A 15,068-nucleotide genomic window follows, 5' to 3' on the forward strand; every position below is an offset into this window, starting at 1 on the left:
CAGCTCAGTGTAGTTCACTGCACAGAGGTGTCAAGTAAACCAGCTCAGTGCAGTTCAGTGTACAGAGGTGTAAAGTGAACCAGCTCAGTGTAGTTCACTGTATAAAGGGTGTAAAGTGAACCAGCTCAGTGTAGGTCACTGTACAGAGGTGTAAACTCCTCTCTCCCGGGGCCCTGCAGTGCCAGCAGTCCCGCTCAGTGTGCCTCAGTCCCCTGGCTGTAGTCCCCTGTCCACCGGGTCAGGTTCCGGCCCGCTGCAGCCCGGGTAAGCGGTTCTGCCTGCGGACACCTGGGGAGAATCCTGTCGCTTGAGGTGAGAGCTGAGACTGCTGAGGCCATGGGAATAGTTAATCAATAGTCAATGAGCTTTATTCTTCTATAGTGCCTTTCAGTACAGAGCACTGTCAAGGCAGATTACACAATGAAAACAGTAGAGCAAACACAATACATGTAATGGGATACGAACCTTGGCTAGATTACTGAAAAATGATAATCTTCTCATGTATAAAAGGATTGTTTTTTTCTCAACAATGGAGACACAGAAAGATTGTATTCCTTATAGCCAAGCTGCAGTTCATGTTGTGATCGAAGTGAACCGACAGGCGTAACTCTCCAGTGAACCGCAGCCTTCAGCATCTTTGGTGATTTAAAAGTAGGCGACGGGTAAGAGGCGATTAATCGTGTCGAAGTCTGTCCTCAAGCTCTTCCCCCGAGGGGGAGGGGTTAACTCAGGGGGCGGGGCCACGTCCACGACATCATCGGTCTGGACCCCCGTCTCGGCCAATCCTGGCTCTCGGCCCAGGCGCCGCAGCCGCAGCAGGTAGTCGGAGTGCAGGCTGGAGTCGGTGAGGTCCACAAACCGGCGGTAATTCACCTGGACTTCCTGGGAGAGAGAGGAAAGAGGGGGAGGGAGAGGGGGAGGGAGAGAAGAGGAAAGTATAGAAGAGAGGGAGAGAGAAGGAGAGATGCAGAGGAAGGGATTGGAGAGAGATGGAGGGAGAAGGTGAGGAAGAGGGAGGGATGGAGAGGGAGGGAAGGAGCGCAGAGGAAAGGGTGGGGGAGAGGGAGAGAGAAGGATGGAGAGGGAGAGAGAAAGAGGGGTGGAGGGAGAGAGAGTGAAGGATGGAGAGGGAGAGTGAAGGATGGAGAGGGAGAGAGAAGGAGGGGTGGAGGGAGAGAGGGAGAGAGAGAGAGGCACCGGTGGAAACCAGCAGAGGGAGAGAGTGTTCACATGTTCAGACGGGATGCTGTGCTGAAGGAAGTTCATGCAAATCCAATGTTAAACATCTAATGTCATTTTTGGCACCTTAAACTCCTTTTCATAGAGCATCTTCTCCCTGGTGACCCTCTGCACCTTCACCTGCAGCTCTCCGATCCTTCAACACACAAGCAGCGACAGTCTCTGAGAGTCAGCTCTGTAACCCTCTGTCCCTGACGGCCCTGCCTGAGTCTGTCTGCAGTGTCACTGTGCCCAGGGCACAGGACAGCCTGCGAGTGTGAGCCTGAACTGTACGCTGCATAGTGTGGGTGTGCTGTGTGTGTGCGTGCGTGTGTGAATATATATACTGTGTGTGTGAGTTTGTAGCGTGCTGTGTGTGTATCGAGTGTGAGTGTGTACTGTGTGTGTGAGTGTACTGTGTGTGTCCCATGTGTATGTGTGTGTACCATGTGTGTCCCATGTGTGTGTGTGTGTACCATGTGTGTACTGTGTGTACCATGTTTACTGTGTGTGTACCATGTGTGTACTGTGTGTGTGTACCGTGTGTGTGTACCATGTGTGTACTGTGTGTGTGTACCATGTGTGTACTGTGTGTGTGTACCGTGTGTGTGTACCATGTGTGTACCGTGTGTGTGTACCATGTGTGTACCATGTGTGTACTGTGTCTACACAGTGGAAGACAGCCAGACTCACTGCTCCTTCAGCTCCGCCTCTAGCTGGCTGTGCTCCTCCCTCAGTGCGCGTCTCTCTCGCGCGGCGTCTCTCTCACACTGCTCTCGAACCCGGACCTCCGCCTGCCGCACGCGCTCCAACAGCTCCGCCTGGGAGAGACAGAGGCTTCCCAACGTCGTCAAACACGCCGACACATTCCGTACATCCCTGATTCCAGATCTCCTCTTCATCCCGGCACACACACACACACACACACACACACACACACACACACACACACACACACACACACACACACACACACACACACACACACACACCCCGCGGCCTCACCTGCGCCTCGGCTCGCACCCTCTCCGCCTCCGCCCGCCCCCGCTCCTCCGCCTCCCGGCCCAGCCTGGCGGCCAGCGCCTCGCAGGCCTGCCTGACCGCCCGACTGCGCTCCTCCTCCAGCCGGGCCTGCAGCGCGCGGGCCTGCTCCTGCGCCCGGGCCGCCAGCCGCGCCCGCAGCCTCTGCCTCTGCTCGGCCTCCAGCCGGTCCCGGTTCCACAGGGCCTCCTCGAACCGGGCCTGCAGGGTCTGGGGCAGGGGAGGGGATTGATGGACAGGCATCACGGAGCAGTGGACATGAAAATCACTGAGAGAATCTGGGAACACAGTCAGACTGGAATTTGGACAGATGTGTCAGTGAAGCTGTTGCCCCACCCATCCAGTCAGGACAGGAGGAACATCTTTACGCAAAGAGCGGTGGGAGTGTGGAACAAACTGCTCCAATGTGTCAGTGAAGCCGATACTCCACCCATCCTGTCAGGACAGGAGGAACATCTTTACACAAAGAGCGGTGGGAGTGTGGAACAAGCCGCCCAGCCATGTGTGCCTGAGTGTGTGTGGATGTCCTGTAATGGACTGGTGTCCAGTCCAAGGTGTACCCCGACTTGCGCTCATTGCCTGCTGGGATAGACTCCGGCTCCCTTGCAACCCTGAACTGGATGAAGCAGTGAGAGGATGAATGGATGGATGGATGGATGAAAGGATGATACACAGACAGCTTGCTGTAAACACAGGGGTTCAAGAGGGAACAGCCCCTCGTCTCTTGGAGGTGACTTCAGCGTGTGTGGGTCACCAACGTCTTCTCTGGCGCCTGAGTGATGGAGGAGCTCGGCTTTCTCTCTTACCAGTCTCTGCTGCTCCAGCGCCCTCTCTCTCTCGTCCTCCGCCGTCCCCCGGGGCTCCGGCGCTTCCCCCTCCCGCCAGCGGGGGTCGCCCTCCCCTGGGGCCGCTGCCCCGCGGTCCTCGAGACGCCCGGCAGGCGGTGGCGCCGCTGGGCTGGCGCTGCGCTGGTCTCCCAGCTCTGGCGAGTGCAGGACAGGGTGATCAGCAGGGAGAGAGCCAGACAGATCCTGCCTGCTTGGTCAGTCATCGCCCAGGCGCGGGCGAGCTGGACCACTGGACCAGAGTGTCCAAACCAACGCCCCTGTGTGGGGAGGACAGCAACCTGACATCCAGTCCTGTTTGGACATGAAAGATCCTGGGACACTGTCTGTAGGAGTGCTGACTCTGGATCTGTGCAGTCTGGCTTCCCTACAGCACCCCCTTCACTCAGCTGGTGCAGCAGAGTCTCCCTCCTCCCCCTGACCTGTGTGCAGGAGGGCAGCTGCCTCAGTCTCATCAGCTGTCAGCAGAGAAGCAAAGCTGGGCCTGGTTAGGGTTGTGATTGGTGAACTCTAAGCCCTCTGGACACAACCAACACCCCTGTGAGGGGAGGACAGAGGACAGGAGCTGGTGGCTGAGACAGCAAACGGACATCCAGTCCTGTTTGGACATGAAAGATCCCGGGACACTGTCTGTAGGAGTGCTGACTCTGGATCTGTGCAGACTGCTCTCCCTACTGTCCCCCTTCACTCAGCTGGTGCAGCAGAGTCTCCCTCCTCCCCGTGTCTTTGCCTGTGCGTGTACTGTATGTTTGTGTGTTACCGCCTGTGTGTGTCACTGTGTTTGTCACTCTGTGTGTGTACTGTCTACATGTGCTGTATGTGTATTGTCTGTCTTTGCCTGTGCGTGTACTGTATGTTTGTGTGTTACCGCCTGTGTGTGTACTGTGTGTTTGTCACTCTGTGTGTGTACTGTCTACATGTGCTGTATGTGTATTGTCGGTCTTTGCCTGTGCGTGTACTGTATGTTTGTGTGTTACCGCCTGTGTGTGTACTGTGTGTTTGTCACTCTGTGTGTGTACTGTCTACATGTGCTGTATGTGTATTGTCGGTCTTTGTCTGTGCGTGTACTGTATGTTTGTCGCTCTGTGTGTGTGTACTGTCTGGGAGTAGCTGCATGCTCTGACCGTACACACACTCACAGGAATGAAAGACCTGCTCCCTGTGTGTCGCTCTCTAGCCCCGGGTAACGACCCGCGGTCACTCAGATCCGTGACCCCAGCGGTCACGGGAGCTCAGACCGACCGCCTCCTGTCGGAGACACCGCCACGCTGGGCACGTTCCCCGTGACAGTCCTGACGCTCGTGGAAACGGCTCTTGTGCCAAACACAAGGCGTAAAAATGATTTAAAAAAAAACACTTAAGGTTTCACTGTTAAAACAGTTTACATGTTTACACGTGAACATCCGTTTCGCGTTACACTGTACATGTCCACAGATCCCGAGTGAACACGACCCCACGCAGCATTTATTTACCTTCTTGCAAAGCAAGTAAGGTAAATACTTCTGCAATTTCCCTCACGGGATCAATAAAGTATCTAAGTTTAGTTTTGTCAACGGCTCCGTGAGCCAAGTTAACGACGGACCCTCCGTTTGAAGCCAGATGCAAAAAAGGATTCATAGTTTTAAGAACCGTCTTCATTAAATCCTAAAACTTCATAAAAGCAGAAAATATATCCAGCGACAGCGGCGGAATCTGGGGTGGAGCTCACCCAATATGTGCCGGTGGGTGGCCCGCTGAGTGGACAGAGTGCCGCGGTTGACGATCCGCTCCAGCAGCCGGCTGTTGGAGGTCGTGTCCCCGCGGATAAAACACGCTGACCCCCGCAGAGGTCCAGCGGTGTCCGCTGTCCACCATCCGGGCCGAGCGGAGTAGGAGGCCATGGCGGCGGAGCTCGCGGAGACCGGCGGCGTTCTCTCGTCGCCCGGCAACGCCAGAACCTGCCCAGCCGGGGGCGCACTACGGAAACGCGGCCGCTAGATGGCGACGGCGAGCCTGCGCGCCCCGGTACACTACGGAAAAGCCCGAGTATAATGAACCGAAGGGCTGTAGTGCAGCCAGCCGGCTACTTCTCCAATCTCATGTAATCAAGTGCCTAAACCTTGACTTCACCTCATCTGCGGGAGTGAGGAACTGCGGACTGCGCGTGTGTGAAGATAAACTCAAACTCCAGTTGGCGTCAAATTCTCTGAAGCTAAATAGTGGGAAAACAACTTTTACTGGGGGGTAGGACACATCTGCTGGAACAGCTGGAGAGCTTCACAGTAATGGCGGATGGCGTGGCCACTCAGGCATCAGTCACAGTCAGGAACCTGCAATTCACACTTCATCCTCTCCTGTCCTCTGAGCCCCATGTGAAAATGTTTATTAAAACCTGTTTTTCACCTTAGAAATGTTGCCCCCCTTAGGCAATTTCTATCAATGTCTGATGCCCCATGCCTGACTCATGCATTTCTACCGCAGCAAGGCTTGATTTCTGCAACTCTGTATCCTACAGGCTCCCCAACACCCCTCTCCGCTTGGTGTTCGAAATATTGCAATCAGTCCAGAACTCTGCAGCTAGAGCCTACTGCCTCACGGCAGACCTACACATCACTCCTACACTTCAATTTCCACATCGGTCGAGTCTCAGGCTCTAGTCTGTGTTCCTGATTTTAATTCAACACTGCCTCTGCGCTGATGGGGGTCCCCCTTTTCCAGCAGTACTTCCCGCCAGCAAAGGGGAAGAAGGGCGTTTCATAGACACACAGAGGTCATGGCTTCCAGAATATCTCTTTAACCACACGCATCATCCAGCTCATTGAAGACTCAAAGCATGTGACCCGTAAGACTAACTGCAGTGGGGCTCCCCAGGGCTTGAACCAGATTCGGGGTGACCTGTAAGACTGACGGGAGTGGGGCGCCCAAGGGCTGGAGACCCCGCTTCGGGGTGATCTGTAAGACTGACAGGAGTGGGGCTCCCCTGGGCTAGAGACCCCAATTCAGGGTGATCTGTAAGACGGGAGAGCCTTTTGGATGAAGTCAGGAACCCCTTTCTTACAGCCCTCGCACTTCATATCAGACCACAAATCAAGACTCAGGGTACAACCACACCATTTACAAAAATATATCATGTACAAGGCTGTGTGCTAAGAACACAGGTCGAAGGCGCAGAAAGTGACATTCTGGTGTTGTCTCGGTCCTCAAACCGTTCCTGCAGAAACGCTTTAAAAATTACACACCAGGGAACAACAGCTCCCCTGAGAGAGAGGAGGAGAGAAGGAAAGAGACACATCGATGAAGGAGAGAGAGAAAAAACTCCCAGGAACCATAGAGGGATCTTTGCTGTAAACTGCGACACACGAGTTCCTGTTTTACAACAGAAAAGGCACAAGAAGTCGTCCATCTTTGTGCAAAGTTGAGGTGGAAGAGTCATAAAAAAACTGCAGTCCCAAGACAGATATGGCACATTCCATCATGGTGGGGGGTGTGGTGCCTAGTTCTGGGTTCAGCTGGGATAATAAACACAGAAAAATCCCTTTTCTGAAACAGTTTGTGCCCTCTGCTGCAGCACCAGTTTGGTATGGGCCAGACGCGGGGGGAGTGGCGCTCCTGGAGTTGGTCTCCCCCTGCCCAGGCATGACAATGGTTCGTCCCAGGCCGGGTGTGCGCCAGCTCAGCTGCTCATCTCCGCCGACAGAGGGTCCCGGCCAGCCCCCCCACCGCCGCCGCCCCCGTGTGGGCCGGCCCACCAGAGCGCGAGCGCGTTCTCCCCGCGGGACTGGCGCCGCAGCACGACCAGCCCCTCGGCGTCGGAGTCGCCCTCGCTGTCGCTGGGCTCGGCGAACTGGCGCTGCCCGCAGGAGGACACCAGCAGGGGCATGTGGGGGTGAAGACTGCGGACGCAGGGAGAGAGAGAGAGAGAGATGCACGTTTCAGGACACTTCTCTAGGGGGTGCTGTGGAACACCTCTCCTGCTCTCCTGAGCTGTGGATACAGGGCCGGAAGGCGGCCGACGGGTGGTGGTGGTGGTGGTGGTTGTAATAAATATTACAATATTATTGTTTACATTTATAGGACGCTGCTCTGGACACTCCCCTCAAAACAAGGGAGTCCCCTCCACCCCCACCAGTGTGCAGCCCCACCTGGATGATGCACCAGTACACCCACCACACACCAGCTCTCAGTGGGAAGGGGAACAGAGTGATGAAGCCAGTTCAGAGAGGGGGATTATCAGGAGGCCATGATTGGTAAAGGCCAGGGAGAAGCCTGGCCAGGACACCGGGGTAACACCCCTACTCTTTTCGAGAAATGCCCTGGGAGGTTTTTATTTCTGGGACCCACACGGACCGTGGGGTGAGCGCCCCCTACAGGTCCAACTAAACACCTCTTCCAGCAGCAGCCTTAGCTTTCCCAGGAGGTCTCCCATCCAGGTACAGGCCAGGCTCACACCTGCTGAGCTCCAGTTCAAGTATTTTTTGTCCCATTTGGGACAGCAGTCGGGGAAAAGCAGTTGTAGCTGCTGAGAGGTGAGAGCGATTGCTCGGATTGGGCCACAGAAACCACAGGTCAGCCTTACATTGATAAAACCAGGGGATATGACCCCATCTGGACCTAAATCTTTCAGAGAACATTTCAAGCTACTGGAATGAGTGAGTGTGCACGGCGGGCCGGAGTATCTGTCACTATACAAGAGGTTAATCGGTCTGTGAATGCGTTACGGCACACAGGACACTCTGCCATGGTTTCACAGCACACAGAGCCGCTGTTCACCTGATCCCATTGGTGCAGTCCCCCTGGGCCTGGTACTGGAGCACAGGCTGCAGTGCCGGGTTCTGGTCAATGGGGGGCGCCATGGATGTGTCCCACACTGACACCACCCCTTCAGTGCTTCCGCTCAGCAGATAGTGGCCAGACCTGGAAGGACAAGAGCAGGTTTACCGCAAAGCTGCGACTCCAGAACAGAGCAGGAGGACAGTGTCACCGTGACCCCCCGTCTCTCACAAGTCCACTCCCACAAAGATAATCGCTCCTGTTGGCTGGGAGCATGCAGAAGTGTCCTGCATGTGTGTAGCGTGTATCCGTGCTCAGACTCACGGGTCCAGGTCAAAGTAGATCCTCTGGTTGGTGGTGACGGTCCGGCGCAGAGAGAACAGAACCCGGCCCGGTTCCCGCAGATCCCAGCACAGGATCTCTGGGTCCTGGGAGACGGAGACAGAGAGAGACACTTCAGAAACAAGTCAAAGTAAACTCACAACAGAGACAAAGCAAAGGCTACAAACTGGAATAAAGAGGACAAGTCAGAAGTTCAGTCTTTTCTTCAGAAGGATAAAAGGGGGAGAAGAGGGAAGAGAGAGGTGCCCTCACCTTGCGCCCCCCGGTGTAGAGCAAGTTCCCCTCGGGGGAGAAGAGCAGGTGAGTGACGCCGCCCTGGTGGCCGGTGAGCACGGCGATGGGGATGCCCTCCTCGAGCGAGTACAGCCCCACTGTCCGGGAGTAGGAGCCACAGGCGTACACTGGCTGCATCGGGCTGAACGCCAGGCAGGAGATTATACCACTCTGACCCTGCTTCTTCACTGAGGGGGGAGAGAGAGGGGCAGTGAGAGGGAGGAACAGGGGAGGGAGGAGCAAGAGGCAGAAGAGAAGAGACAGGGCGGGGCAGAAGAGAAGAGACAGGGCGGGGCAGAGGGCAGAGCGAGAGGCAGAAGAGAAGAGACGGGGTGGGGCAGAGGGAGAGGCAGACGAGAAGAGACGGGGCAGAGGGCGGAGTGAGAGGCAGAAGAGAAGAGACGGGGCGGGGCAGAGGGCAGGGCGAGAGGCAGAAGAGAAGAGACAGGGTGGGGCCGGAGAAGAGAGGGCGGAGCGAGAGGCAGAAGAGGGTAGAGAGAAGAGACGGGGCGGGGCAGAGGGCAGGGCAAGAGGCAGAAGAGAAGAGACAGGGTGGGGCCGGAGAAGAGAGGGCGGAGCGAGAGGCAGAAGAGGGTAGAGAGAAGAGACGGGGCGGGGCAGAGGGAGGAGTAAGAGGGAGAAGAGAAGAGACAGGGTGGGGCAGAGAGCGGGGCAAGAGGCAGAAGAGACAGGGCGGGGCGAGAGGCAGAAGAGAAGAGAGGGCGGGGCAGAGGGCGGAGCAAGAGGCAGAAGAGGGTAGAGATAAGAGACAGGGCGGGGCGAGAGGCGGAAGAGAAGCGACGGGGCGGGGCACCTGGGAAAGCAATCAAAACTCTCTAAAAAACCCACGAGTGGATGCCATCGATCGAAAGGGGGGCTCACCCAGGGTGGGCCTCTTCTCGCACTCCCTGCCGGGGCGCGAGGTCTCGAAGACGCGCACCATCTTATCGAAGCCGCAGAAGAGCTGGGCGCCGTCCGGGGTGAAGCACAGCGAGTGGGCGGCGGTCAGCTCGTCCTGGCGGGACAGACGGACAGTCAGAGGCGGACGCTCGGAGCAGGTCGACCCGACGCCAGCACCGGAACCCCACCACGAGCCCCTGCAGGACCCACAGCCCAGTAGAAAAGGTGTTGACGGGACAGGGGGCTCGCAGAGGGATCTGCGTGGCAATGAGATGGGGTCCGTAGACCCTACAGGTGGGGGTTCCCAATCCTGGTGACCTACACACACCTGTCGGCTTGCATTCCCTGCCCTTCATTACATACCTGAAGCCTTAATTGATCTCAGAAGTTTAGATTCACTGCTAAATTTGTACTTGGTTTCCAGTTACAAGTTTGGGACTTTATTTCTCTCTCAGAATACACGAATCAAAGCTCCAACACGTTCCAGACTTCAAACGAATCTTTGATTATTATGAAGTCAACGAAGGGTTTGATGGTGTAACCGAGGGCTCGGCCGGTACACAGACCAGCCGGTGTGTGTGAGTCACCAGGCCCGGGACTGGGAACCGCTGCCCTATAGGAAACACTCCCACAGCCTGGGAGACGCAACTGCCCCACAGCGCCACACTGTGTCCTCCATTTGAGGCTCATATGTGTGAAGAGGGGTTGCACAGGGGCACTGTGCTTCAGCCTGGGGGTGCTGTCTGTGTGGGGTTTGTATGTCCTCTGCCCTCTGTGCACAGGTAGCCCAGCCAGGGGGCGCTGTTCTCACCAGGTGGTTGTAGGGCCTGAAGGTTGCGCGGAGGTCACCGTAGAAGGCGTCCCAGATGTGAATTGGGTTGTCCCTACTGCTGCTGGCTATGCTGGGGGGGAAATTAAGGTGGGGGGGGGTTGAGACAAGAAAGGAAAAAAAATCAGAAAACAAGGTTTTTTTCCTCCATAACGCAATAACACAACTTATTCCTACACCACAGAAAGGGAAGAGCAAAGCAAACCAGGGGCGGATACTCACAAGCAGGTGTCGGGGTCCAGGGAGCTCATGAGGGGGTACCAGCAGTAGTCGTAGATGGTGTCCCCCTCGGCCATCCGCAGCACAGGGCTCTGCAGGGGGAGGGGGGGGGGGGAGGGAGAGACCAACGGAGCAGTGAGGAGGCAGCCCAGCAGAGACGGGAATCAGGGAAGCAGTCCGGCGGCCAAACGGGATGGCGCAGGTGTGCGGACAGGAGGGCATGCAGGTCAACGGACAGACAGGTGAGCGGGGAGAGGAGGGCGCGTGGACAGACAGGCAGGCAGGCAGACAGACCATCTCGGGCAGCAGGTCCCACTCCTGGCTGTAGAGCTCCGGGGGCAGGTTGTACACGCGCAGCACGTTGTCGGCGCTGTTGGTCAGGATACAGGTGCCGTCCGGAGCCCTGGGGAGAGACAGCAGGACACTCCCTCTATTACCCGTGCAGGGGGGCATGGGGCTATTCGGAGGCATAGTACGTCAACAACAAGCCTTGCCATTTGCAGCCCTTGAGGTAGTTCTCGGGGGTGCTGGCGTACTCCGCCCAGGCTCCTGTTAACATCTGCGGGTTCTGGCTGAACTCGAACCCCAGGCTACTGAGAGAGAGAGACAGACAGAAGGGCCGAGGTTTACTGACGGGCAGCAGACAGAGCGGACGGATGGACAGACAGGTGAAATTTGGGGGACTTACTAGTCCTGTTGCTCCTCAGAGATGCACTCGGTCCCACTCCCCCTCTCCTCCTCGGCATCTGGGGGCTCCCGGCTCTGTCCGTTCTGCTCAGCAGCTGCACTCGCGCCCGGGGCCGCGTCAGGCTGGGGCGACACTGAGAGAGAATCGGAGAGTGAGACAGGGCACGGCTCAAGAGGGGTGCCCCCCACCGACTCCTCCTCACCCAGGGAGCACGGGCAGACACGAGGAGACGGACACGCCGAGGGAACCCACAAGCCCGCACAGACCTGCCTCAGCCGGCGCTGGCGAAGGGTCACGACCCGAGTCGACGCCTTCAGGCAAGGAACCGGGGTCCTCAGGTGCCCTGGGGTCAGAGGTCAAAGCGATCCCAATCTCGTCGGTACCTCCCTCTAGAGCAGGTAGGACCACTGAGGGCACTTCCTCTCCGTTGCCGAGTCGGGGCAGTTTGGCCGCTGGGGGCAAGCCTTCCTCCCTCTCTACCTCCTCCACCATCCCCTCCCTTTCTGGTCCCTCTTTCTGGGCCTGGGGGTTCAACACGGGGGGCTTGATCTCTGGCTCCCCCTCCTGGCCAGAGCCTGTTACTGCCCCTGTCTGCACAGGGGAAGCCATGATGCCTGCTGTCGCCTCCTCCTCCTCCTCCTCCTCCTCCTCTCCCCTCCGCCCCTGGCCCCGGGTCAGATGGAGGTGTGCAGGGTGCTACTGGGGTAGTGCTTCTTGAAGTTTTTACTGCGTCTCCCTTGGGGACCCGGCTGTGGCACGGTGGCGGGGCGTCTGGGGGGGACCGCGCTCATCACAGCTCTGCGACTCCGGCTCCCGGGACACACAGCGGACTGGGAGAGACGCGGGAAAGAGGAGAGATGGAAGGATTGAGTTTCCCCACCTTCGGATTCGACAGCTGAGAAACAGCGGAGGGCGATGGACCAACAGCAGCAGGATTTAAGGGGAAATAAGAGTATGCAAAGGAACAGCTAAAGGTCCAAGCTGAAAAGAACAGAGGCACAATGTTTTGGCTGTGGAGCCTTCTTCACCTGCCTTCAGACCTGAAGAAGGCTCCGCAGCTAAAACATTGTGCCTCTTTCCTTTTCAGCTTGAAATAAAACTTAACCTGCCCCTTTGAAGCCTACACATGCTGACAGTTACCTACTTGAAATAAGAGTACGAGCAGCACAAGCAGGAATAAGAGAGGCATTTTCAGCTGCAATTTGCTGCTGTGATGCAGTATGCAAAGCATGCAAAGAGTTCACAGCAGTGCCACAAGTGACATTAACAGTGCAAGGGGCTTTCATAACAATAGAAATTGCTTGCACTTCCACAACAACCAAAGTAAACAACAGTACTCCCAGCAGGAATAGCAGCAGTATCTCTAGCACCACATGCCTAGTAAGTGTAGGAGTCTGTGCTCCATCAGCACAGGGGGCAGTGAGAACAGTCCTGCAGGGGTCTGTGCTTCATCAGCACAGGGCAGCAGTGAGAACAGTCCTGCAGGGGTCTGTGCTTCAGTACCACAGGGCAGCAGTGAGAACAGTCCTGCAGGGGTCTGTGCTTCAGTACCACAGGAGGGCAGTGAGAACAGTCCTGCAGGGGTCTGTGCTTCAGTACCACAGGAGGGCAGTGAGAACAGTTCTGCAGGAGTCTGTGCTTCAGTACCACAGTGGGACAGTGAGAACAGTCCTGCAGGGGTCTGTGCTTCATCAGCACAGGGCAGCAGTGAGAACAGTCCTGCAGGGTTCTGTGCTTCAGTACCACAGGGGGGCAGGGGTCTGTGCTTCAGTACCACAGGGGGCAGTGAGAACAGTCCTGTGGGGGTCTGTGCTTCAGTACCACAGGGGGGCAGTGAGAACAGTCCTGCAGGAGTCTGTGCTTCAGTACCACAGTGGGACAGTGAGAACAGTCCTGCAGGGGTCTGTGCTTCATCAGCACAGGGCAGCAGTGAGAACAGTCCTGCAGGGGTCTGTGCTTCAGTACCACAGGGGGGCAGTGAGAACAGTCCTGTGGGGGTCTGTGCTTCATCAGCATAGGGGGGCAGTGAGAACAGTCCTGCAGGGGTCTGTGCTTCAGTACCACAGGGGGGCAGTGAGAACAGTCCTGTGGGGGTCTGTGCTTCATAAGCACAGGGGGGCAGTGAGAACAGTCCTGCAGGGGTCTGTGCTTCAGTACCACAGGGGGGCAGTGAGAACAGTCCTGCAGGGGTCTGTGCTTCAGTACCACAGGGGGGCAGTGAGAACAGTCCTGTGGGGGTCTGTGCTTCAGTACCACAGGGGGGCAGTGAGAACAGTCCTGCAGGGGTCTGTGCTTCAGTACCACAGGGGGGCAGTGAGAACAGTCCTGCAGGGGTCTGTGCTTCATCAGCACAGGGGGGCAGTGAGAACAGTCCTGCAGGGGTCTGTGCTTCATCAGCACAGGGGGGCAGTGAGAACAGTCCTGCAGGGGTCTGTGCTTCAGTACCACAGGGGGCAGTGAGAACAGTCCTGCAGGGGTCTGTGCTTCATCAGCGCAGGGCAGCAGTGAGAACAGTTCTGCAGGGGTCTGTGCTTCAGTACCACAGGAGGGCAGTGAGAACAGTCCTGCAGGGGTCTGTGCTTCATCAGCACAGGGGGGCAGTGAGAACAGTCCTGTGGGGGTCTGTGCTCCATCAGCACAGGGCAGCAGTGAGAACAGTCCTGCAGGGGTCTGTGCTTCAGTACCACAGGGCAGCAGTGAGAACAGTCCTGCAGGGGTCTGTGCTTCAGTACCACAGGGGGGCAGTGAGAACAGTCCTGCAGGGGTCTGTGCTTCAGTACCACAGGGGGGCATTGAGAACAGTCCTGCAGGGGTCTGTGCTTCAGTACCACAGGGCAGCAGTGAGAACAGTCCTGCAGGGGTCTGTGCTTCAGTACCACAGGGGGGCAGTGAGAACAGTCCTGCAGGGGTCTGTGCTTCAGTACCACAGGGGGGCATTGAGAACAGTCCTGCAGGGGTCTGTGCTCCATCAGCACAGGGCAGCAGTGAGAACAGTCCTGCAGGGGTCTGTGCTTCAGTACCACAGGGGGGCAGTGAGAACAGTCCTGCAGGGGTCTGTGCTTCAGTACCACAGGGGGGCAGTGAGAACAGTCCTGCAGGGGTCTGTGCTTCATCAGCACAGGGGGGCAGTGAGAACAGTCCTGTGGGGGTCTGTGCTTCATCAGCACAGGGCAGCAGTGAGAACAGTCCTGCAGGGGTCTGTGCTCCAGTAGCACAGTGGGAAGTGAAAACAGTGATGATTCCAGTCGCGGTAGTAGAACTAGAATCAGCAACCGACAGATCTCACCGCTGTTATATTTTACAGTTGACCGACATGACTCGTCCACATCACCGAACGCTGTGAGGCTCTCCTGGGAGACTGAAGACGAAACAGCTCGTTTCTTAGACCACCAAACCCGTCACGGTACCATAGCAAAGATTTCCGTTTCCATGATTAACACACAAATAACTTGCAAAGGAAAATAGAGCGAGTATATACTAGCTGCTCTGCCAGTGACCAGCTGCCCCTGATTTCTTCTTCCAACACGCGAGAAACTACGATGCAATTATAAAAATTATGGGGGAAATTACCGTCTCTCCTTCTTTTCTTACTGTGCTTCTGCCCTCCTCTGTGGGTGATCCGGACTCGACGTACTGAAGTTGGGGGAAGAGAGCAATAAAATGTGAAAACAGTACCAAGACGTCCCCACAGCCAGGAATCACGCTACTCGCTCACAGCCTGGAGGAGGCCGCCATGACAACCACGCTAAAATATCGCGCGCTTCCCCTAACTCCCGCGAGATCTAAGCTTCAATTTGAAAGAGCTTTATTGGCACCACCGTGTTATAACATTAACAAGTTGTGTTGTTTTTTACAACGTGTGTTTATAAAGCGCCTTTCCAAACCCAAGTACGCTCCGTGTAGTGATAAAGAAGAAAAAGAAAAAACACAATAAACGGAAAAAAAATGAAACAAGAACACACTG

General features: G+C 56.5%; 2 protein-coding genes across 3 annotated transcripts; both read right to left on the reverse strand.

Annotated features, from left to right (window-relative positions):
• Positions 1 to 341: 341 nt before the first annotated feature.
• Positions 342 to 6,037, reverse strand: LOC148672504 (uncharacterized). Its single transcript, XM_088628281.1, has 6 exons — positions 4,813 to 6,037; positions 3,066 to 3,241; positions 2,224 to 2,469; positions 1,912 to 2,039; positions 1,306 to 1,375; positions 342 to 882 (listed from the first exon to the last, which is right to left on the reverse strand). The coding sequence occupies exons 1-6, from the start codon at positions 4,982 to 4,984 to the stop codon at positions 646 to 648; spliced, it is 1,029 nt and encodes a 342-aa protein (XP_088484407.1). The 5' UTR covers positions 4,985 to 6,037; the 3' UTR covers positions 342 to 645.
• Positions 6,038 to 6,193: 156 nt separating this feature from the next.
• wrap53 (WD repeat containing, antisense to TP53) lies at positions 6,194 to 14,866 on the reverse strand. Of its 2 annotated transcripts, none has more exons than XM_088628280.1 (12): positions 14,675 to 14,866; positions 11,371 to 11,934; positions 11,105 to 11,237; positions 10,911 to 11,006; positions 10,711 to 10,819; positions 10,420 to 10,508; positions 10,180 to 10,270; positions 9,351 to 9,483; positions 8,448 to 8,656; positions 8,178 to 8,281; positions 7,854 to 7,997; positions 6,194 to 6,976 (listed from the first exon to the last, which is right to left on the reverse strand). In XM_088628280.1, exons 2-12 carry the CDS (start codon positions 11,711 to 11,713, stop codon positions 6,757 to 6,759), a joined length of 1,671 nt encoding a protein of 556 aa, XP_088484406.1. In that variant the 5' UTR covers positions 11,714 to 11,934; positions 14,675 to 14,866; the 3' UTR covers positions 6,194 to 6,756. The 2 variants fall into 2 exon arrangements, with proteins under 2 accessions (XP_088484406.1, XP_088484405.1); XM_088628279.1 differs by having other exon boundaries at positions 10,911 to 11,009; positions 14,675 to 14,865.
• Between the last annotated feature and the right edge of the window lie 202 nt (positions 14,867 to 15,068).

The sequence above is a fragment of the Lepisosteus platostomus genome, chromosome 4 (genome assembly GCF_059453375.1).
Source record: "Lepisosteus platostomus isolate fLepPlt1 chromosome 4, fLepPlt1.hap1, whole genome shotgun sequence".
In the NCBI taxonomy this organism is placed as follows: Eukaryota; Metazoa; Chordata; class Actinopteri; order Semionotiformes; family Lepisosteidae; genus Lepisosteus; species Lepisosteus platostomus.

Excerpts from the sequence above, each read along its gene's own strand:
- LOC148672504 (XM_088628281.1), bottom strand. The coding sequence starts at position 4,984 with ATGGCCTCCTACTCCGCTCGGCCCGGATGGTGGACAGCGGACACCGCT. Across the intron at positions 2,470-3,065 it reads CGCTGGAGCAGCAGAGACTG|ACCCTGCAGGCCCGGTTCGA; the intron begins GTAAGAGAGAAA and ends CCCCTGCCCCAG. Across the intron at positions 1,376-1,911 it reads GAGGCGGAGCTGAAGGAGCA|GATCGGAGAGCTGCAGGTGA; the intron begins GTGAGTCTGGCT and ends TGTGTGTTGAAG.
- wrap53 (XM_088628279.1), bottom strand. The coding sequence starts at position 11,713 with ATGGCTTCCCCTGTGCAGACAGGGGCAGTAACAGGCTCTGGCCAGGAG. Across the intron at positions 11,238-11,370 it reads GCCAGCGCCGGCTGAGGCAG|TGTCGCCCCAGCCTGACGCG; the intron begins GTCTGTGCGGGC and ends ATTCTCTCTCAG. Across the intron at positions 10,820-10,910 it reads TACCTCAAGGGCTGCAAATG|GGCTCCGGACGGCACCTGTA; the intron begins GCAAGGCTTGTT and ends GTCTCTCCCCAG.